At 44.1% G+C, this 24507-nt stretch overlaps 1 protein-coding gene across 1 annotated transcript; it reads right to left on the bottom strand.

Annotated features, from left to right (window-relative positions):
- Positions 1-17448: 17448 nt before the first annotated feature.
- LOC137347001 (CCN family member 2-like) lies at positions 17449-22116 on the bottom strand. Its single transcript, XM_068010991.1, has 5 exons — positions 21970-22116; positions 21041-21263; positions 20427-20678; positions 19818-20029; positions 17449-18817 (listed from the first exon to the last, which is right to left on the bottom strand). The coding sequence occupies exons 1-5, from the start codon at positions 22030-22032 to the stop codon at positions 18518-18520; spliced, it is 1050 nt and encodes a 349-aa protein (XP_067867092.1). The 5' UTR covers positions 22033-22116; the 3' UTR covers positions 17449-18517.
- Positions 22117-24507: the final 2391 nt, after the last annotated feature.

Genomic DNA, 24507 nt, shown 5'->3' with positions numbered 1-24507 from the left:
GGCTTTGTCAGGGGGAGATCGTGTCTAACAAATTTGATTGAATTTCTCAAGGAGGTGACTAGAGGTGTAGATGAGGGTAAAGCAGTTGATGTAGTCTACATGGACTTCAGTAAGGCTTTTGATAAGGTCCCGCATGGGAGATTGGTTAAGAAATTAAAGGCCCATGGGATCCACGGTAATTTGGCAAATTGGATTCAAAATTGGCTTAGTGGCAGGAGGCAGAGGGTAATGGTCGAGGGTTGTTTCTGCGAGTGGAAGCCTGTGACCAGTGTGTAACACAGGGATCGGTGCTGGGACCATTACTGTTTGTAGTGTACATTAATGATTTACACGTGAATATAAGAGGTATGATCAGTAAGTTCGCAGATGACACAAAAATTGGCGGTGTAAATAGTGAGGAGGATAGCCTTAGACTACAGGACGATATAGATGGGCTGGTAAGATGGGCGGAGCAGTGGCAAATGGACTTTAATCCTAAGAAGTGTGAGGTGATGCACTTTGGGAGGTCTAACAAAGCAATGGATTATACAATGGATGGTAGGACGCTAGGGAGTACAGAGGGTCAGAGGGACCTTGGGGTGCTTGTGCATAGATTACTGAAAGCAGCAGCACAGGTAGATAAGGTGGTTAGGAAGGCTTACGGGATACTTGCCTTTATTAGCCGAGGCATAGAATATAAGACTAGGGGGGTTATGATGGAGCTGAATGAAACGCTGGTTAGGCCACAATTGGAGTACTGTGTACAGTTCTGGTCGCCATACTACAGGAAGGATGTGATTGCAATGGAGAGGGTGCAGAGGAGATTCACCAGGATGTTGCTTGGGCTGGAGCATTTCAGTTATGAAGACCAACTAGATAGACTGGGGTTGTTTTCCTTGGAGCAGAGAAGGCTGAGGGGGGACCTGATTGAGGTGTATAAAACTTTGAGGGGCATTGATAGGATAGATAGGAAGAAACTTTTTCCCTTAGCAGAGAGGTCAATAACTAGGGGGCATAGATTTAAGGTAAGGGGCAGGAGGTTTAGAGGGGAGTTGAGGAGGAATTTTTTCACCCAAAGGGTGGTTGGAATCTGGAACGCACTGCCTGAAGGAGTGCTAGAGGCAGGAACACTTACGACATTCAAGAAATATTTAGATGAGCACTTGAAACGCCATAACATACAAGGCTATGGGCCAAGTGCGGGGAAATGGGATTAGTTAGGACAGGTGCTTGATGGTTGGCATAGGCTTGTTGGGCTGAAGGGCCTGTTTCTGTGCTGTAAAACTCTATGACTCTATAACTGCCCCTCTCCGAAATGGCTGTGGATGTTGGGGGATATTTAGTGCTTTCAAGACTGAGATCAGTAGATTCCTTTTGGTTAAGGGTATCATGGGATATGAAGTTGAGGTACACATCAGCCAGGATCTTATTGAATGGCAGAGCAGGCTCAAAGGCCTACTCCTGTTGCTATGCAGAGGCTAACAATAGTGGTCTAAATGGCTGAGATCAAACAAGGCAGAAAATTGCCAAAAAAACACCCTACTAAATTAAAAGCTTAAATAATCTTAAAAGGTATTGGTGGTTTGGCATCCTTAAGTGCCAACATACTTGGGAGCTCTGTCTTTGAGAGGACTGCCACACTTGTGATTTTGTCCTGCCAGGATATACCCATAATGAGTGGCAAACAGCAAAGATGGAAATTATTGAGCTTCTTTTCCCGATAGCTGCAAGTCGCCCATGTTTCACAGTCATACAGCAAGGTGCTGAGAACACAGGCCTTATAAACCATCAGCTTGGTCCTAAGGGTCAGTTTGGTTTTATCCCATGTGCATTTCACGAGTCGACCAAAGGTGGTAGCTGCTTTCCCTACGTATGTATCGAACTCTGCATCAAGGGACAGATTGTCTGTCACCGTGGACCCAAAATATGCTCTCCACTTCCAAGGTGTTATTTAATGTGATCAGAGGATTAAAGGCATTAAAATTCACAATGTGCCACTAACTAACTGAATGCTGACAGCGCCCTCACATGGTGAAATTAAATATGCTGTTGAAAGTTTAAGAAGTCATTTAATCCGTCCACTAATACTAACACACAGGCTAACACGTTTATGTTGACTCCTGCCTATGCTACTTTAATGCAGCTGTTGAATTAACACAGCACAGACTGGAATTTAATAGGAGCAAGTTACTCGGTATGCTAAAAAATAACTCAGAGGGGGTAAATTTAACTTCATGCAATAGTGTAAAGGGAGTGTTAGTGGATTGGCAGCTCATATTACATCCATCCCAATAGGAAATATAATTCAGGAATTATGCAAAATAGGCTGCTGACTCACTGTCTCCCAAAGTCAAAATTACCCCCTGCCCCAGGGGAATTGAAACCTCAATGAGTTCTGAAATGAGTCTCATGTGATCACTGAACTGCTAAACTGATTCGATTGTTCCAATAACATTGTCTATCTTACTCAGCCCATGAGATCGAAAGGATGGTGATATTGGAGCAAAAACAGATGATGCGGACTGGGAAATCTGGCTTATTTCCAAATGGATTAGAGCCACATTCACTCCAAGATTAGTTTTGCAGCAGACCCAAAGGGATCTTGCTCTAAACAAGCCATAGCTTTCTTTAAATGTTATAATTTATTTTAATGAAGACTGGTGTCATTTTCTGTCTCATTAGGCTGACAGCTCAGTTCTCTCCCTAATTCTAAGAGAGGCTCCACGAGCAATAATCGACTCTTAGTGTTCCCTACCTCACATTTAAAGGGTCTGGGAATTAAAAACAAACTTCTCATTTTGAAGTTTTGCCACAGTCCTGTTTTGTCATTTACTGAAGTACGTTAGTGTAGTGGTTATGTCACTCAACTGATAATCCACAGAGCATGAATTCAAATCCCTCCATGGCAGATGAGAATTTAAGTTCAGTTTAACATTTGCCTGGCTATGGGCAAAATAAATGGGTGAGTGGGACCGATTACATAGCACTTTCCCTCAGGTGGAGGGGAAGGTAGCCTGCAACCATGTAGCTTTGAATACACTGACTGAGCTTGCAGGGTCTTTCATGAGTAGAAATGGCTTCCACTCTCTGGATGTTCAGCTTGTTTATGACCACTGTAAATGATTTATACAAATGTGCGCTAGGTTTGCATGAAGAATTAGAATTTAGAATTAGAACATTACAGCGCAGTACAGGCCCTTCGGCCCTCGATGTTGCGCCGACCATCTGACCTACACTATTCCATTTTCATCCATATGTCTATCCAATGACCACTTAAATGCCCTTAAAGTTGGCGAGTCTACTACTGTTGCAGGCAGGGCGTTCCACGCCCCTACTACTCTCTGCGTAAAGAAACTACCTCTGACATCTGTCCTATATCTTTCACCCCTCAACTTAAAGCTATGTCCCCTCGTGTTTGCCATCATCATCCGAGGAAAAAGACTCTCACTATCCACCCTATCTAACCCTCTGATTATCTTGTATGTCTCTATTAAGTCACCTCTCCTCCTCCTTCTCTCTAACGAAAACAACCCCAAGTCCCTCAGCCTTTCCTCGTAAGACCTTCCTTCCATACCAGGCAACATCCTAGTAAATCTCCTCTGCACCCTTTCCAAAGCTTCCACATCCTTCCTATAATGCGGTGACCAGAACTGCACGCAATACTCAAGGTGCGGCCTCACCAGAGTTTTGTACAGCTGCATCATGACCTCGTGGCTCCGAAACTCGATCCCCCTACTAATAAAAGCTAACACACCATATGCCTTCTTAACAGCCCTATTAACCTGGGTAGCAACTTTCAGGGATTTATGTACCTGGACACCAAGATCTCTCTGCTCATCTACACTACCAAGAATCTTCCCATTAGCCCAGTACTCTGCATTGCTGTTACTCCTTCCAAAGTGAATCACCTCACACTTCTCCACATTAAACTCCATTTGCCATCTCTCAGCCCAGCTCTGCAGCCTATCTATGTCCCTCTGTACCCTACAACACCCTTCGACACTATCCACAACTCCACCGACCTTCGTGTCATCCGCAAATTTACGAACCCACCCTTCTACACCCTCATCCAGGTCATTTATAAAAATGACAAACAGCAGTGGCCCCAAAACAGAACCTTGCGGTACACCACTAGTAACTAAACTCCAGGATGAACATTTGCCATCAACCACCACCCTCTGTGAAGCTGTCATAACTCTTTCATTCTTAGTCCGCGTCAAGTGCCTCAACTGTTCATCCAACCACATAGCCTTCGGGGATGGCTCCTGGCTGACAAGGGGTATCCACTGAAGCCTCGTGACGCCCGTCAGTAATCCATCCGCTGAGGCGAAGGGACGGTATAACCGAAGTCATTGCTTCACCAGAGCAACTATCAAACAGGCCCAAGTTGCGTTTCAGGTGCCTTGATCACTGTGGGGAGGCCTCCACTATGGATCTACAAGGGTTTATTGCATTGTGGTCATGTGCTGTGCCTTGCACAACATGACGATGCAGCGAGGGGGGGATGTGGAGAGAGATGTCAGGCATGAGTGCAGGCCATCTTCTGATGAGGACAAGGAGGTTGAAGAGGAGCTGCACTTGGCGCATGCCTCCCATGCTGAGGGTCCTTGAGGCGTCAGCAGTTAGACATCCATGGTAGGGATGCCAGAATTGGCCTCACCTGTGCCAGGTTCTCCTAGCAGTGGCTCCTTCTGCAATCGTGGGTTTCAGACATGCCCACTTTCATCCATTGCTCGGCTAATGCTTGATCCATCTCAAGACAATCATAGGAACATAGGAACTTAGGAACAGGAGGAGGCCATTCAGCCCCTCGAGCCTGTCCCACCATTCAATGAGATCATGGCTGATCCATGGCCTAACTCCATATACCTGCCTTTGGCCCAGATCCTTTAATATCTTTGCTTAACAAAAATTTATCTCAGATTTAAAATTAACAACTGTTCTAGCTTCAACTGCTGTTTGTGGGAGAGAGTTCCAAACCTCTACCACCCTTTGCATGAAGAAGTGCTTCCTAACATCTTCCTGAATGGTCTGGCCCTAATTTTTTAGATTATGCCCCCTAGTTTTAGAATCTCCAACCAGTGGAAATAGTTTATCTTTATCTAACCTGTCTTTTCCTGTTAATATCTTGAAGACTTCGATCAGATCACCCCTTAACCTTCTAAGTTCGAGCGAAAACAGGCCTAATTAGTGTAATCTCTCCCCGTAATTAAACCCCTGTACTCCAGGTATCATTCTTGTAAACCTACGTTGCACTCCCTCCAAGGCCAATATATCCTTTCTAAGGTGTGGCGCCCAGAACTGCTCACAGTACACCAAGTGGGGTCTAACCAGGGTTTTGTACAGCTGCATCATAACCTCTGTGTCTTTATACTGCAATCCTCTAGATATAAAGGCTAGCATTCCATTAGCCTTTTTGATTATTTTCTGCGTGTGCTCGTGGCATTTTACAGATCTATGCACCTGAACCCCCAAGTCTTTTTGGACATCCACTCTACTTAACCTCGTCCCATTTAGAAAGTACCCTGCTCTATCCTTTTTTGGTCCAAAATGGAGAACCTCACACTTGCCTGCACTGAAATCCATCTGCCACAGTTTTGCCCACTCACCTAGTCTGTCAATATCTCTTTGCAATTTTATGCTATCATCTAGACTGTCTACAATGCCGCCTAACTTTGTATCATCAGCAAATTTGGATATATGACTTAAAATGCAAGTCGTTAATGAATAATGTAAATAATTGAGGCCCCAACACAGATCCCTGTGGGACACCACTAGTTACATTCTGCCAATCGGAGTACTTACCCATTATCCCCACTCTCTGTCGCCTACCACTCAACCAACTTCCTAACCATGTCAATAATTTGCCCTCAACTCCAAGGGCTTCTACCTTAGTTAACAGTCTCTTATGTGGGATTTTATCAAATGCCTTCTGGAAGTCCATATAAATAACATCCATAGACACTCCCCTGTCCACTACCTTAGTCACCTCTTCAAAAAATTCAATGAGATTTGTCAGGCATGAACTTCCCGTCATGAATCCATGCTGGCTGTCCCTGATTAACTGAAATTTTTCTATGTGTTCAGTCACCCTATCCTTGATTATAGACTCCAGCAACTTGCCCACCACAGATGGTCTGTAATTTCCTTGGTTACCCCTTTCACCCTTCTTAAAAAGTGGAGTGACAATCACCTGACCCAACAATCCTCGACCCATTGCCTTTCCCCCTTTCCCCCTTCCACTGCCACACTTCATGCCAGCCCTACATGTAACCTGTAGGCTAGGGTGCTCATGCTCAGATCTTTTATGTGAGACTGCAGGAAAGTCATGACAACTTTGAATTTGCAAACAAATATGTATTCATTAAAATAAACCAACGGAAAATTTCACTATCAATCCAAGATATGCCCAAGTGTGGCGCTTTGTGAAACTACTTTGTCTTTCTGAACTTTTGACGTGTGCTTCTACATTGTGCTCCCCCTATGGCTGATGCCGACATGGAGGCAGCCTGCTCCGTTTTCGGATATGCCAAGGCAGATGCCTGTAGCTGCCATTCTCTGCATGTTCGTGCCTTGAGGGCACAGCTGCATACTGCCCCACATGCAGATGAGCAGGGGCATCCTCGGTCATGGGGGCATGAATCAGCACGTGTGTCTCTGACAGAGGGGCCAGGGGGCTGGCTGGTGACCATGGGGTGACCTGAGGAGGAACTCCATCGCCAGCAGGCTTGCCGGTCTCACCCCTTTCAGGGAAAGACTGCGCTTGGGTTCTCTGCAGGATGGGAGAGCCCTGTCAGTGCTTCTGTGCATCTGCCTGCTGTTTCTGTAATGGTACTCTCTAGATTTCGGATTGTTGCAGCCACATTGTTAAGGCCATCTCGCTGCTCCCGCATCCATTTGTTGGCCTGGCATATGTGAGTCTCCATGATAGTGGCCAATCTTTCAGTGGAGTGATGCAAGTGCTCCTTCGACTGAGCAAGACTCATGACATGATGGACTCCTCCATCGTCTGCCCACACAGGCTCAGGAAGCTCTGCCAAATGTCCACACATTTCCCTCTGCTGTTCCACAAGCACCCTCTTTGCAAATGAACCTGCCACCAGCCTCCATCACCTGTTCACATGGACTGTGCTGTTCACCCTGTAACATTTGATCCATTTGTGGAGAATTTACCACCAAGATGCCTGTATCTGCACTGGTGTTTGGTAGACTTGAGGCATGTGACGCTGCATCCAATTATCCATCGCTCTCTGATTCATTGGCTTCTTCGCCTCCTCCAGTGATGACCATGTAGTGATAAGGAAGCATATGCTAATGGATGTGACATATCTATGTCCCTTCCACTTCACTGTTCCATCATTGTTTCAAATGGCAAGTACGCAAGTATGTTCAAAGACACTGAATCGGTTACACAAGTGTACCAGTTCCCATGCAGAAGACTTTCACCTTCTTTCTGTGGAAGCCCCATTTTGTCCTTGGCCACGGCACGGAGTGTCAGGTGTTGAGTGATTGCAAGGGCCTTTTCTTCCATGGGTGTCAGCACTGCGAAATTTTGCCACTCCTTTCCTGCTTCACCCGCTCTCCCAGGCATTCTATACTGCCTTTTCCTGCAAGAATGGATGAGAGCATTTTCATGAAGGTCATGGTCAACGTCGTCACCTGAGATATTATTGCGCCAGATAACCCCCTGCATACTTCCATTGCCACCCTCACATCTTCTGAGGGTGCCTGTGCTGGAAAAGTCCTCCTTCATCCAATGCAGAGCCCAGTGTACACAAGGTTCAGCATTACTGGGGCTTGTGATAGCTGGACATTGGCAGTGCATAGGCCAGCAGTGCCCAAAAGTAGAGCATGGCTACCCGACCCGAACCCGATGGGACCTGACAACACGTGTCAGGTTCAGGTCGGGTCAGGTCACTCTTCCGGGTCCGGCTTTCAGGCTCGGGTCGGGTCGGATACAGTGATAGCCAGGATGTCAAGGCGGAAACACTCCGCACTAGTCTGCAGTGAGCGATTCCATCCAAGGATGAGCACAACCTCTTCAATAAAGTTGATTATATTCCGGTGGTCGGGTCGGGTCAAGTCGGGTTGGGTGCAGGAAAAAATGAAAGGACTCGGGCCGGGTCGGACTCGGATCGGATGTAGTTCTGTCGGGTTCGAGTCGGGTTTCATTTGCAGACCCGAGCAGGCCTTTACCCAAAAGACCCTTACTTTGTCACCAGTGGGTTTGAGGACACCCACCTTGCTAGACCTCAGAAGGTTATTGAAGCACTTCTAGCATTAAATCCAGGACCTTCTGACCTTCTCTGCCATCTCCAAACAAGCCTCTTTTGTGACTAAGGCTGGGCACCCCGTCCCACTCTCCGCAAGCCTCACCACCTCCAACATAACCTGAAGAGAGGCATCTGAAAATCGTGGAGCAGTCCTGGACCTCCTTTCCTCCATGCTGGTTCTCCCTCCAAGTCCTGTGCTATACTTAATGCAGCCACACGTCAGACTGGTGGCCACCTTTAAATTTACGACCCTCAGTCAATGTCCCACCTCCCAAGACCACCCCTCATCCTTAATTGGACGGTGAACATGGATGCGGCAACCTAATTGGCCGTCCCGCAGAAGATCCGCCCTTCCGCCGCACTTCAGAACCCTGTGGGATCAGGACCTGGAAACGGTTCCGACTCATGTTCTTGGCCTAACAGCAGAGGATTCAGTCCCCAAAGAGCCAGCACAGGTATGTTGGGCTGATTAGCCTCCTTGTGTGCTCTAAGATTCCGTGATTCCAGAAACAAATCTGGAAATACAAAGCTGGTATCAGTAAAAGAGACCATGAAGATGTCAGATTGCCATTAAAAACAAATTGCTTCACTTAATATCCTTTAGGGCAGGAAACCAGTCGTCCTTTTCTGGTCTGGTCTGTATGTGACTCCAGACCTACAGCAACATTTTTAACCTTAAATGTCCTCTGAAATCGCCCAGCAAACCACTCAGTTGTATTCAAGAAGGCAGCTCACCGCCACCTTCTCAAGGGCAATTAGGAATGGGCACTAAATGCTGGCCTTGCCAGCAACGCCCACATCCCATCAATGAATAAAGAAATGTTTCACGTCAATGTGGTTGATCTTAAATGCCTTCCAAAGTAGCCTAGAAGGAAGCCCACTCAGTTGCGACATATTACCTAAGGTAGCTAGGGCAATGAATTATGGCCACGTCCTAAGAACAAATTAAGTTTGGTTAATAGGTTGTTAATAATTTTTTAATCAATTTTGTTTAAGAGAAATTTTTTCTATTTTCTGAAATATATTTGTGACACTGGAATTAGCTGAATATTGCCTGCTACATCACAGCAAAACTGACTGTAATATTGTAATGTTTACCAGGCTTTATTAGAACAGGAAAATAAAGAGAACGCGAAAAGGAACATTTTCAATGCAAGCTTACACAGGCGCGTGACGACTCACCGAGGGTCAGCAAGTTCAGTTGGCATTGGTTTGGAAGATCCCCAATCATTGTATTGAAGTGGTGTAAGTTGTAAGTAGGCATGCTAGGACAGTAAGCTGGTATCAGAGCCTGACTGCTGTCCACCCCTTCATTTCACCAACTGTACTTGCAGACTCTAGTACATCTACCTGGGAATGACAGTAAGAAACTGGATCTAACTGTCTCTTGATCAGCACAGAGCCTGGAACAGTGCATCAAGAACAGCTGCAACCAACCCGGGCTACAGGGACAGTTGACAGACAAGGTCATCTCCTCGCTCACTTTCTGCTGCCACCTCCTGCTGGTTGTGCTATACTGCTAACTGAGGGGAGAGTTCCCTCAAGTGGCAAAGAAGGTAACCCTCCTTACACCCACCTTCGCCTTGCCAGCTGTCAGATGGGGGCGTGGGCAAAGGAACTTGGGTACTACATTGCTCCATCACTCGCTCACAGACTCTGCCTCCTGCCTTCAGGTTTATCGTGTCAACCACTGGGGAAGAACTGACCGGCCAAACACAAAGAGCTTTTGGAAAAAATGAAATAAGGGGGTGGAAGGTTATCGGGGGTAAGTGGAAATGTGGAGTAATCAGTTCAGCCATGAACTTATTGAATGGTGGAGCAGGCTCGAAGGGCCCAGTGGCCTACTCATGCTCCTAATTCGTATGTTCGTATCCTTTTAAAATATTTACAGCCTGTTTAAAGGGTCATAAAAATATTTGCCTTATCTGCAGCCACATCATTCAACTTTCCTAGCAGCTCTTGGTGGATGCTCATGTTCCCTCTCTGCCAAATGCCCAGCTGTATTCACCCTGCACCTGTTATTGGGTTTGCTGCAGTCTTCCTTTTGCTGCCATCTACTGGGGTGAATTTCATCGGGCAGATTAACTTTCCTTTGTTGTCGTGTGTCCTTTCTCTACTTACAAACACTCATATGTGACCATGGGATGAAAGTAATGGCCTTGATTCAGGTTTTTCCATTTCGTTTGACTTTCATCGACACCCTCCTCTTGTCCCCACAGTCCATCCAACCTGATACCAGTTCCAAGACCTTTGAAAAACTTTCGTCTTAAATCAATGGTACAATGGAAAATGGGCACAGCTCCCAGCTTTTCATCAGTTCAAACGCATTTCATGAAGCAGAGAAAAGGACCACTTTGCCAGCAATTCAACACTAAACCAACAGGCCAGTTAAAGACAGATTGTGACCTGAACTGTTGGAAGCAACCAGTTTTAATGAGTTTCATTTTTGAGCCAGTAATGTGATCATCCTGATGCAACTCAACAATTAAAGGTTGAAAAATATTGTCCTGGTATGACCGCAATATCAGCAATGTCTAAAAGACCCTTTTAAAAAATAACAAATTTCTGTATTTTTGATGTTCCTCTTTATTTCTGAAGATTCTGGCAATACAAGAGTATTCTCAATACTTTGTTTGACTGGCTGCTCTCCATGTGCAAATCTGGACAGCCACCTGGCTGTTCAACCAGGGAGGCACCACAACCAAACCCGATCAATTCTCCTCCAGCATCTACTGTTACTCTGTTAGTGAAGCAGGACAAATATAACCCAGTAGGAGGTAAATCTATCTTCACTGGGAACAGTTAAGAAAAAGACTTGCAACTAATAAGTACCTATCATGATCTCAGGACATGTCAAAGCACTGTACAGTCAATTAAATACTTTTTAAGTTTAGTCACTGTTGTAATGTTGTAATCGCGGCAGTCAAATTGTGCTCAGCAAATTCCCACAGACAATGAGATATTGACCAAATAATCTGTTTTAGCAATGTTGATTGAGGGATTGGGTGGCACAGTGGCACAGTGGTTAGCACCGCAGCCTCACAGCTCCAGCGACCCGGGTTCAATTCTGGGTACTGCCTGTGTGGAGTTTGCAAGTTCTCCCTGTGTCTGCCTGGGTTTCCTCCGGGTGCTCCGGTTTCCTCCCACATGCCAAAGACTTGCAGGTTGATAGGTAAATTGGCCATTATAAATTGTCCCTAGTATAGGTAGGTGGTAGGGAAATATAGGGATGGGTGGGGATGTGGTAGGAATATGGAATTAGTGTAGGATTAGTATAAATGGGTGGTTGATGGTCGGCACAGACTCGGTGGGCCGAAGGGCCTGTTTCAGTGCTGTAACTCTTTAAAAAGATAATAAAAATAAATATTGGCCTCGGCACCAGGGAGAACACCTCTACTCTTCTTCAAAACAGTGCCATGGGATCTACTATGTCCATCTGAGAGGGAAGACAAAGCCACGGTTCAACTTCTCATCCAAAGGATAGCACCTCTATAGTGCAGCACTCCCTCAGCACTGCACTGGAGTATCAGCCTAGACTCTATGTGCAGTTCTCTGGAGTGGGACTTTAACCTCCAACCTTCTGACTCACAGGAAAGAGCACTACCACTGAGCCAGGGCATACACCAGTATTAAGATGCAGTAACATCCTTGTAATGGGAAAAAGGATGATTATTTCCTGTGTTTAATTTACAAGACTATAAATCTTACACAAAAGAGTGCACCTTTACTGTATTAAGTATTGCATCCTTACAGAACTATATACAAGTGTTATGATCCTGTAGTTTTTTGTTTCGGGAAGAATGCGGTGTGCCTTTAAGGCTGAAAAGGGAGCTATGCTGCTTTAAGAACCAGCAAGCCTCAGGAGTTAGAGAAAGTGCATTTTGGTTGCCATTGGATACAACCATACAGCGAGGGAACCAACCAGCTTCAAAGAATGCATCCTGGTTACCCGGCAACAGCCATTCAGAGACCAAGGACCAGATATACAATGTTGCAATTATCTTTTGAACTGGCTTTTTAGTTGAAACAGACTGTTCAAACTCACTGAGAAACAGACAGACAGCTGTGTGTTAGCACCTGAAAGGAGTGTTCTCAGACCATTTAAACTGAAGGAAGAGAATTTAGTCTGTTTATTTATTATTCTCTCTCAAAATTCTAAAAAGTCAAGCCAAAACAGAGATTTCTGAGAATTTAAACTGAAGGAAGGGAAGTTAGACTATGACAATCTTTTATCCCTCAAAAACTCTAAAGTCAGATTGATTCTATTGAAAGTGTTTGCAAGTTGTTAACTGTTGAAATGCATCGCTGGAGAAGGAAAGCAACAATTTCGACTTCTGGATTAGACTACAGACTGTTCTACTGTTGAAGAACTTTTTTCCCCATCGGATGGCTGTGAGGACTTCAAGCAACCGTGGACTGTACCACATCCAGCAGGAGTGTAAATCAGCAAGGATTCTAATTTTTTCTATTTTAAATGTTGTTTATAGCTTCGTAGTGTTTAAGAATTTAGTTTTTCAATTTAAACAGTTAATTTGTTGATTTAAAGACACCTGGTTTGGTTAGCCTCATTCAGGGGTTAACAGATGGTACAATTTGGCTGGGTCTTTCTTTAATTTGGAAAGTTTAAGATGATATGTTAGGCGATCTGTGGAGGGACGGGATTGAATTAACTGCGTTTCTCCTACCACCATCAGAATCGTATATTTTGATAGGGGGTGTTGACTGAAGCTGTCGGTCGTAACTCAAGGAAAAGGATCAAAGATTTAAATTTTTCACTGAAGAAAGCCAAGAAGCACAGGAACAGGAGGAGCCATTCAGCCACTTGAGCCTGTTCCACCATTCCATTAGATCATGACTGCTCTGTATCTCAACTTCATTTATCATCTTGATTCTGTAACCCTTAATATTTGTCCTAACAAAAAACCATCACTCTTAATTTTGAAATTTTCAATTGACCCCCAGCCTCAAAAGGTGTTTGGGGAGATCAAGTTCCAGATTTCCATGATCCTTTGTGCAAAGAAGTGTTTCCTACATTGCCCCTGATTAGTCTAGCTCTCATTTTGATATTGCAATGAGAAGCTTTTTATGTTGCCGGATGCAACATAAATGAGATGTGTGGAGTTCAGTTGACTGAAGATCTCAAAACAGGTTTATTGAACAGCTAAATTATTACACAGTACAGAGCTATCTATTTACAGGACTTGCCTCTTGGTGTTACAGTTACAAAGTGAGACTGGCATGTAGTCACATGACTGTATCCTGGTACTCAGCTTATTAGCATACTAAGCTCTTAAAGGTACATTACTCTTAAAGTCAATTACACAATGAATATTATGCCCCCTTGTCCTAAATTACCCTATTGAATCCTTTAAATCATCAACACTTCAATTAGATAATCTCTTAAACTTCTACACGCAATGCAACATGTCTTCATAATTTAACCCTTTTAGCTCCAGTATCATTCTGGTGAATTTGCACCGCTAGGTCAATATATCTTTCCTGAGGTGTGGTGCCCAGAACTGAACACAGTACTCAAAATGGGATCTAACCAAAGCTTTGTATAATCATAATGTAACAGCTCCACCGTTTTATTCCATTCCCCTTGAGATAAAAACCAGCATTACATTAGCTTTTTAAATTTTTTTTTATCTGCCGAGTGATTTCTATTTGGACCCTTAAATCTAGGTCCCACCTCACAGTTCTTTTGGGCCTCCTTATCTCGAGAGACAATGGATACGCGCCTGGAGGTGGTCAGTGGTTTGTGAAGCAGCGCCTGGAGTGGCTATAAAGGCCAATTCTGGAGTGACAGGCTCTTCCACAGGTGCTGCAGAGAAATTTGTTTGTTGGGGCTGTTGCACAGTTGGCTCTCCCCTTGCGCCTCTGTCTTTTTTCCTGCCAACTACTAAGTCTCTTCGACTCGCCACAATTTAGCCCTGTCTTTATGGCTGCCCGCCAGCTCTGGCGAATGCTGGCAACTGACTCCCACGACTTGTGGTCAATGTCACACGATTTCATGTCGCGTTTGCAGACGTCTTTATAACGGAGACATGGACGGCCGGTGGGTCTGATACCAGTGGCGAGCTCGCTGTACAATGTGTCTTTGGGGATCCTGCCATCTTCCATGCGGCTCACATGGCCAAGCCATCTCAAGCGCCGCTGACTCAGTAGTGTGTATAAGCTGGGGGTGTTGGCCGCTTCAAGGACTTCTGTGTTGGAGATATAGTCCTGCCACCTGATGCCACCTCACAGTACTCCACATGGAATTCCATCTGCCACTGTTTTGCCCACTCATTTAGTCTCTCAGTGTCCTTTTGCAATTTTCAGCTCCCATATACACTATTTACTATGCCACCTAACTTGGTGTTGTCAGCAAACTTGGATATATGGCTATCACTTCAACAAAGTCATTTATAAATACAGTGAAAAGCTGTTGCCTGATATAGCTCCCTGAGAGACACCACTCGTCACATCCTGTCAATTGGAATACAGACCCATCATTCCTAGTCTATGTCACCTACCTCCTAACCAATTCCCTAGACACTTCCTTAACAACCATGTTCGTTGCCTCCTCAACTAGGTTAATTAAATCTGACTTACCCTTTACAAGTCCATGCTGGCTTTCTCTGATCAATTTATGTTTATCCAAGTGTTCAGTCACTCTGTCCCTAGGTTCTAGTAACTTACAACAGGTGTTAGAATAATTGGTCTAAAATTTACTGGTTTATCTCTCTTATCCTTCTTAAATAGATGCCTTAATTTCCATTAATTTAGCTAATCATCACAAGTGTGCAGGATACATCTAACCCTCTGTTCACTAAACTCTGTATTTTTTATAAGTCTCATGGCCAAAGCTGAACATAAGTTCAGCCTCATCAATGCTTTGTGCAGTATGCTCCATGAAGTTCAGATTCCACCAGGCTGTACCATGTTTAGGTTGCTTGGTTCCTCCCTGGCTGAAAGAGAGCTCTGTGCACTTAAAACACAGCTCTCATAGAATGATACGACACAGAAGGAGGCCATTTGGCCCATCATGCCTGAATCAGTACTCTTCCAACAATCAAAAATATAAATCTTTTGGTCTAGAAAATGCTTTCAAATTGAGCTCAGACAAGTTAAAGGACCCTCTCCCCCATCACCTCCCCAAGTACTCTGGGTGATTTACAATCCATGCAATGTCAGTCAGGGGAGTTGTGGTAATGTCACTAAACAAGTAATCCAGAGGCCCATGCTATGGCCTGGGGACACGGGTTCAAATCGCACCATGGCAGCTGGTGGAATTTAAATTCAATTCATTAATAAAAATCTGGAATTGAAAACTAATCTCAGTAATGATGCCATGAAACTATCGATTGTTGTAAAAAAAAACCATCTGGTTCACGAACATCCTATAGGGAAAGAAATCTGCCGTCCTTACCTGGTCTGGCCTACATGTGACTGCAGACCCACAGCAATGTGGTTCACTCTGAACTGCTCTCTGAAATGGCCTAGCAAGCCACTCAGTTGTCAAGAGCAGTTAGGGATGGGCAACAAATGTTGGCCTTGCCAGTGACGCCCACATCCCATGAAAGAATAAAAAAAACTCATGCATTGAGAGATGCTGTCTTCCAGGGAATTCTTCCCACAAGGTTCTGTTCCAGTCTTATTGGACCCTGATTCTGGATTTATACTGCAAACCTAACATTGGCACACAGAGGAAATGATTTCATAAGTATAAGCCCAATGCCTACCCTGTTCATCAGCAAGAAGTTTCGTGTAGGAGTCCTTAGGCCCCTCATTAACATAATTAAAGGGTTTAATCACCTGTTGCGGACATAAATATAACAGTGGGACCCACATCTGTGCAGACTGAGTAAAGGGCACCCTCAGCAAAATTGATATGTGCTGCATCTGTTTATGCCCAAAATAAGGGTGCAACACATGGGTGGTTCAGTGGTGCACTGGTTAGCACCGCAGCCTCACAGCTCCAGCGACCCAGGTTCAGTTCTGGGTACTGCCTGTGTGGAGTTTGCAAGTTCTCCCTGTGACCGCATGTGTTTCCACCGGGTGCTCCGGTTTCCTCCCACAGTCAAAGACTTGCAGGTTGATAGGTAAATTGGCCATTGTAAATTGCCCCTAGTATAGGTAGGTGGTAGGAGAATGGTGGGATTGTTGTAGGGAATATGGGATTAATGTAGGATTAGTATAAAAATGGGTGGTTGTTGGCCAGCAGAGACCCAGTGGGCCGAAGGGCCTGTTTCAGTGCTGTATCTCTAAATAATAAAATAATTTCTTCCCCATTATCTGGCAAATTATCTCACCGTGGGACCTTGCGGTGTGCAGATTGATTGCCATGTTTCTGCTATTATCATAGCGACTATACGTTGGCTGTGAAACATCCTGCGGTCATCTAAAGTATTACATAAACACAAGATTTTTCTTTAAGCATCTGGACCAGGTCTCAATTGTAAAGCTGCTCCTTTAAGGATTTGCATCAAGTAGAATTGTGGCGGTGCTCCTATAAAAATTGGGATCAAGCCTCAATCATAACACTGCTCCTTTAAAAGGTCTGTGGCGAGCTTCAGTCATGACACTGTTCCTTTAAGGATTTGAAGTGAACTTGAATTGTAACACTGCTCCTTTAAGAATCTGGAACAAATCTCACTTGTGACCCTGCTTCTTTAATGATCTGTATTGAATCTGAATCATGACACTACCCCTTTAAGGATCTGGAATAATCCTCAATCATGACTGCTCCTTTAAGGATCTGGAGTGAGTGTGAATTGTAGCATTGCTCTCAATCTTTTAGCTGAATATCTTGAGACATTCTACTTAAAGCACTGCTTGTGAGGTCTCGGATAGATGTTATGACAAAGTAGGGATCCCAGAATCAATACCTATGGGATTCTACTAGTCACAGCTGCCTAATTAGGCTGTAGCCATTGGTAACCACCACATTTCTCAATATCTAGTTAATTAATATTCCTGTTTATGTCACCATGCATAACACCATTTTATGTTTACACTCAGCATTTGGCAGAAAGCTCCATGCATGGCAAAGTGCTATCATTGGTATATATTGACACCCCCTCAACACCTTTCTTACCCATTCATAAAAATGATGAGTGCTCTGGATTAAAAAGAACAAACCATTTGTATAAAAAATAGAATTTTTTTTTATTATTCTAAAGTGCAACAAATATTTACTTCTTTTCCAACCTTACCGAAACAGCTTCTATAAAAAAGAACTACAATTCAAAACAGTAAGTGATAATATAAATATTATAAAACTGTACACTTATTTACAGTATTTACACTGATCACAATCTATGAATTCCAAAATGTCGACATGCAAGAAAGCAAACGAAACAGTTCGATCATATGCTGTCTGAACTGGGTCATAATTCAAAGGGATTAAAACTGAAGCAGATTCAATTAAAATCTCCTAGCAATAACACTAACATTTACTAATGCATTGGTCTACATAGTAAAATCCATCTATGATGATCACCTCAGAGGCTAAGGTCAGTATTTTTTTGAATGTGTGCTACTAGGGGTAGAGGGGGCAAGAGGTAAGCCTTATTCATTGGTTGCACATCACGGACAATCATGGATAACACCTCCATGATTTTCCATTACGTGACAGAAGCTCATTCACAGCTTTGTAAAACTGGTTCTCTGGTCTCACAATGCTGTTCGAAGTCACAACTGTTCATCCATTATTAGGACTTGTGCCACATGAACCTAGAAACTGCACGGTGCGACACTGGTGTACCAATACTCAAGATTGATATGAAGTTATTTTGTCCAATAAGGCTAAAGTAGTTTAGGTCAGGCAATTCACATCAATAAATGGATGCCTTCTCTTTACTTTTTCAATTCAAATTCAGATGCTGTTGGACAATTTTCCAAGTACAGCTTCAGCATTAAACTGCAATTTATATTCCAAAAATGTAAAACTGCAGAATTCAGAACTATAGAATGGAGGGATTCAGAAACACTCAAGATTGGAAAGATATATTTGAACCAATTCAGTCTGAGTGAAAATTCAAGGCTCAAATTTGCTTCTGTGGTGCAAAAACTTACTGTTAGCAAGACTGTGTTTTCAAACACTTGATTTTCACACAAGATCATAATGATCATAACATATTATTGATATAAGAGCTGGCATATATTCACCTTTTTTTGTAAACAGAGAAAAAAAGTATTCTAATCACTGCAGATATTTTCATCTAGAAGATGTTTATACAGGGCTCTTAGAGCTAGTCAATAATTAGAGGCCACAGCTTTTATGCAGCATAGTCACCAATCATTCTCCTGTAATATGTTGACAGAAAAATATCATTATCAGAGGGGCAATCATAGTGACAGGAACAGGTCTTGATAAACATCATCAACTTCTTGAGGAGATCGCCCTCTGGACATTTGAACTCTACATGTAGGGTGGTGGTGGAGTGGGGGGTGCAGCACCTCCCATCGGTGCAGACCCCGCAGAACTTGGGCCGATAGGATCTCAAGCTGGTACAGCCAGAAAACTCGAATTTCATTGACTTGGATGGTCTTGGAGTGCGGACACACTTTTTGCCCTTCTGTGAAGCAAGGAGGAAAGAAAAAAAAAAAAATTAGAAATAGCCGAGAAGCGCTTCATAGGGATGTTACTAAGGGCATCACCTCAAGCAATGTGGTCCAAATTCAAAAGCAGGTGAAGCTTCAAAGCTCAAAACTGTTTATTTGGTTCATTTGAAGATAATGATTGCTACACCCATTTCATAAATGAAAATACATCTTTCCCCTTTCTCTCCTGAAAACTACGGACTCCTGATGGGCTAAGAGTTCAACAGCAGTCTCCCTGTACCTCATCTAAATGGTTGTTCTTTGTCTGTGATTAGAAACCCTGGCTTGTCTTCTCACCGCCACAACCTGCGAGCAGGGAGGTCAAATGTCATGCTCCAACTGCAGCACTGGCTGAGAACAGCTAACGCAGCACGGCCTGGGAATCAAGCCTGATTTGTGTGGCACACCGCCACATTAAGTGGTGCATTTCACTGAGTTATTAGGGAGTTAATACTCTGCAGCCATCATATTTTGCTGAGGGAGTGGTACTTGGTTCTAAAGCACTCATGTAAAAATTAAAATGTGTAATTTAAGATGAGTGTAGGGAATAAATCACGTCCAAGTACTTGGTATTTCCCTCCCTAGCCTTGAGTCCAATTGTAGCAGTATCACTGCCACTCCAGATGAGATCAGGTATGTCAACACAGCTATTAATGTATTAACCAAAGATATTAAAAGGCATATTGGGGAAAAAAGGTGGCTATTTGGAGTTAGGTTGCAGATCAGTCATGATTTCACTGAACGATGGAACAGGCTTGAGGGGCTAAATGGCCTACTCCTGTGGACCTTGCAGGTCTGTATGACTGAGTGCCATGTTGGACAGTAATTTGAGTGTTAGAGGGGAACCAAAGTAAGCTCTAAATCTCCATGTGAAATTGCATTAGCGTTTAGAAGCATTAGCTTCTATGAAATCTGCACAATAATTAAAATCTCAACACTGTTACACTGGAATGATTGTTTTGAGGAGTTTAGTACCTTGATACTTTTCTCGAAATGGGCGTCACAGGGACGGACCATGCACAACCTGCTCTGTTTCTCCAGGCGACATTTCCTGTTGTCATTAGTCACCCTGGTGGAAAGTCCCATTCCACATGACTTCGAGCAGGCACTCCAGTCTGTGGTTTGGACAATACAGTTGTCACGGACCTGACTTGAATCAGGCCCAAAAATAGCTTCTTGTCTGTAAACTGAAAATTTAAAAAAGCATTGAAGAGTTAAGAAAACTCACAGTACTGACATCATGTGTTGGACACTCAGAATATGTTAACAATTGTTTTAAGATTTTTTCCACTTGGAAAAGTCTAAATGACTCAGTTCAGGATCTACAAGTTAATTTATTTCCTTGAAATAGTCAGTGTAATTAGCTAGTTGCTTGATTATCTTGACTAATGCAAGATCAATAAAGAACATCCCAGTGGATGTTTTGTTAGCTAATGATGCCCTTTCTCCATTTCTGCTGAGTGTGCTCACTATATTCTTGTGGCTTCATTAATATCATTAGGAACATCTTCTCCAAGCAAAGATGCCCAGTTGATTAATGATAGTCCTTGTTTAATGGGAGTGCAGCAAAGGGTTATCCCTTACCTGCCATAGCAGCATTGAAGACGGAGTGATCCCGAGGCTTGTCGCAAACCCACTGTTCACAGCATTTTCCAGGAATCTTAACTCGTCTGGGGGCTGGACAATCTGGACTTGGCAGTCGCACGTCATCAGTACAGAAAGGGACACAGCCAATTGCTCCGTCCATGCAGGTGCACTGGTATTTGCAGCTGGGCTGGAATGTCTCCCCACTCCTGTAGATCACTCCTCCCAGGTCACAGGTAGCTCCTTCCCTGGCTAAAGAACATCAAAACCAGGAATTAAAAAGATGAATTCTAAAATACAACATTGCTGATGAAAAGGTCATCAAGTGGAAATGTTAACTGTTTCTCTCTTCACAGATGCTGCCAGACCTGCTAAGTATTTCCAGCATCTTCTGTTATCATTAATTTGGTTATATGGACATTATTGCATTGCTGTTTGTGGGAGCTTGCTGTGCACAAATTGGCTGCCAACCCTATATTACAAGTGACTACACTTCAGAAGTATCTTAGGAGCTGAAAGGCGCTCTATAAGCACGAACCATTTCTTTCTACCAGGAGGAGGCAATAGATGACAGCATCACTAAAGGAATAGTGTCAGGTTTAGAAGGGGCTTACCCAAGCAGATGCCGGTTTGCTTGCTGGCGTGCGTGGACAGGTTGCAGTAGAGGCCCTTGTGTTGGTCGCAGGGCAGTTTGGAGTTGCACACATCGCCCAGCTGCCGGGCGCAGACCTTGCAACAGCCGCAGCCGTCAGTCAGGAGGCTTACCCCGGCCGGGCAGAGGGCGGGCTCCGGGGGACATCGGCAGGGGAACACGCAGTCCTCGGCACCAACTCCAGCCTGAATAGGGGCAAAACAAACAAAACAAAAGTCACATACACCAGTAAAAGTTGGATTCTTCAAACAACAACACGCAGAGCTGTTAATATACATTAAAATAGACAGGAATTTGAAATGCATTCCATGCAAAGTAGATTTTGGAAAGTTTTGTACAGAATTCCAGGAGAGGAAATGTTTAATATAGTAACAAATAAAGCATCGCTGCCCTTTGTACATTTAACAAGATCATGCATTCATTGCCAGTTTTAAAATACATTTGCATGAATTTTGCAAAAATTGTCTATTGCAGGAGGTTTGTTTTTACAATTAGTGAGAAGTCCCCGTTGTTTCTGTAACCTTCAGTTAAACTGCACTGTTCACCGAGGGTCCGAGTTAGTAGTGTTTTTTGACAAACTGTAGGAAGGATGATGATGATGATATTCTCCAGCTAATGCTAAGCAGTAACAGCGAACTGTGCTGAAATCTGATCAGCATAATCCCAATTTTCAATTTAACGCAAGGATCACAAATCTACATCTGAACACACAGGATCTGTGCAGAGGGGAAGTCATCGGCAACATCGCCCGCCACACACACACACACACATCCAAATTAATAAGCAGCTTCCCCCCATGGCCGATCAGCCGCTTAAACATGTCCCCCGCGGGGCTGCGCTAACCCTGGAGGTCTAAGTGAGCATCCTGCCCAGTGGAAAAAGTGAACATACCCAAGAAAGGACGAGAAGCAGCGGCAAACACCGGGCCACCGTCGCTTCAATCTCACCAGACATTTTTTTTTTACCGATGCCTTTTTTACTCCAAGTAACCGAACGTTTCTGGTTTCTTCGGAATTCAGCTGACTGTGTTCGGCTGAGCTGTCGCAACTCTGCTGTCAGTCGGCCGCACAGCGTCTCTTTAAATAGCTGCAGCGAGGGCGGGTCAGCATTCCAGAGCGACCCCAAGATGTGTACAAATTCCTCCCGAATGCTTCTAATTCCTGATTTCCAAAGTAGTTTCAGATCGACCTGATTTTAAAAAAATGTTCCTCGATTGAATGAACCCACTTCAATAGAATTTTTCCCCAAACCTTAGCTTTCAAAGCCAAATGACATCTCCATTCAAGAAAACTCGGATGTGGTGAAAGCAGAACCCATAATGGTTTTTAAAAGGGAAAATTAATAAATATTTGTAAAGGCCAATTTGAACGGGATGGAGAAAGGGCAGGGGAATGGGACTAAGAGGAGAACTCTTTCAGAGAGTCAGCACAGGTGGGATGGGCCGAATGGCCTTCTTTCTTTGCTGTATAGTTTATGTTTAGTTTAGGGATACAGCACTGAAACAGGCCCTTCGGCCCACCGAGTCTGTGCCGACCGTCAACCACCCATTTCTACTCATTCCATATTCCTACCACATCCCCACCTGTCCCTATATTTCCCTACCACCTACCTACAATAGGGGGAATTTATAATGGCCAATTAACCTATCAACCAGCAAGTCTTTGGCATGTGGGAGGAAACCGGAGCACCCGGAGAAAACCCACGCAGACACAGGGAGAACTTGCAAACTCCACACAGGCAGTACCCAGAATTGAACCCGGGTCCCTGGAGCTGTGAGGCTGCGGTGCTAACCACTGCGCCACTGTGCTGCAAAGTTCTATGAATTATGATTCTACAACGTTTTGTTGCCCAATTATATTTGACTAGCTCTTTAACAGAATACTTTTTAACCATTCTGAGATTCCCCCACATTTAGATTTTCACAACTTATGTTCAAAACAGTAAACAAAAACTAATTGTCATGTATAATGTACTAAAACATTAATATAATAATGAACGGTTGCCTAGTCAAATTTATATCATTGGACATACATTGTTTCACACTTAAGTTGTTCCAAAGATCCCTGATGATGTGCTCCACTACAATGATTTTTTAATTAATAAATGTAAATCACCATTTAACAGCAGTCTGGGTTGGTTCATGAGCTGAAAATTTTCTTTATCTTCCTCGTAGCTAGGGCAACGTCAGGACCATGCAACGTGTGAAATTGCATGGGACCCGAGACAATCAGGAGCCCCAAGCCAATCAAGGCCACCCCACCCCCGCCAAGCTAATCAGTAGCCCCAAGCCAATTGAGGATCCCCCCCCCAAGCCAATCAAAGGCCCTGAGCCAATCAGAGACCAACCCCCCCCCCCACCCACTCCAAGCCAATCAGGAGCCCCAAGCCAATCAAGGCCACCCCACCCCTGCCCATCTAATCAGTAGCCCCAAGCCAATTGAGGATCCCCCCCCCCAAGCCAATCAAAGGCCCTGAGCCAATCAGAGACCACCCCCCCCCCCCACCCACTCCAAGCCAATCAGGAGCCCTGAGCCAATCAGGGGTCCTGAGTGGATCCAGTAATCCCTTTAACGGTCTCATCTTTATTGACGTAGGACCCCCTACCAGATTCCCTACAGTTGATCTACACTGGGGTTTGACCACATACACCATATCTATTACCCTTGCCTAAATCTGATATTCACTTAAGTGACTTTTAAGCTGTTTGTTTGAACCTTTTAAAGAATATTATTCCTTCAGTCTTGTGGTTAGCTGATGAGGGGTGAGAGGAGGCATGTTTGGAACAACAGCACAAGAAATAGGAGCAGGAGTAGACCATATGGCCCATCGAGCCTGCTCCGCCATTCAAAACCATCATGGCTGATCTTAGGATTCAACTCCACTTTCCCGCCCGCTCATCATACTCTTGATTCCCTGAGAGACCAAACATCAGTCTATCCCAGCCTGAAATGTATTCAATGATGGATAATCCACAACCCTCTGGAGTAGAGAATTCCAAAGATTCACAACCCTTTGAGTGAAGTAATTTCACCTCATCTCAGTTCCAAATGATCGGCCCCTTATCCTGAGACTGTGCCCCCATGTGTTAGATTTCCCCGACCAGCGGAAATAATCTCTGTGTCTACCCTATCCAGCCCCTTTAGAATCTTATATGTTTCAATGAGATCACCTCTCATTCTTCACAAACACCAGCAAGGAGCAGTTGGGCCAAATGGCCTGTTTTTGTGCTATAATTTCTATGTAATTCTATGCATGTCTTAAGCAGCCTCAACCTGTTCCTGTAGCTGTTCTCTCCTTCTATAATCTGCAGTGGGTTTGATTGCTTTAAGGCACATTACATTTTGATTTGTCTCCTTTTACACCGATGGTCCTCTCTCCCTCCCCCCCCCCCCCCCCCCTCCTGAATGGTTGCCTTTTTAGCTACTTTGG

The sequence above is a fragment of the Heterodontus francisci genome, chromosome 31 (assembly GCF_036365525.1).
Source record: "Heterodontus francisci isolate sHetFra1 chromosome 31, sHetFra1.hap1, whole genome shotgun sequence".
Classification (NCBI taxonomy): Eukaryota; Metazoa; Chordata; class Chondrichthyes; order Heterodontiformes; family Heterodontidae; genus Heterodontus; species Heterodontus francisci.
Note: the sequence above shows the minus strand (reverse complement) of the source record. Positions and strands in the feature narration are given on the sequence as shown.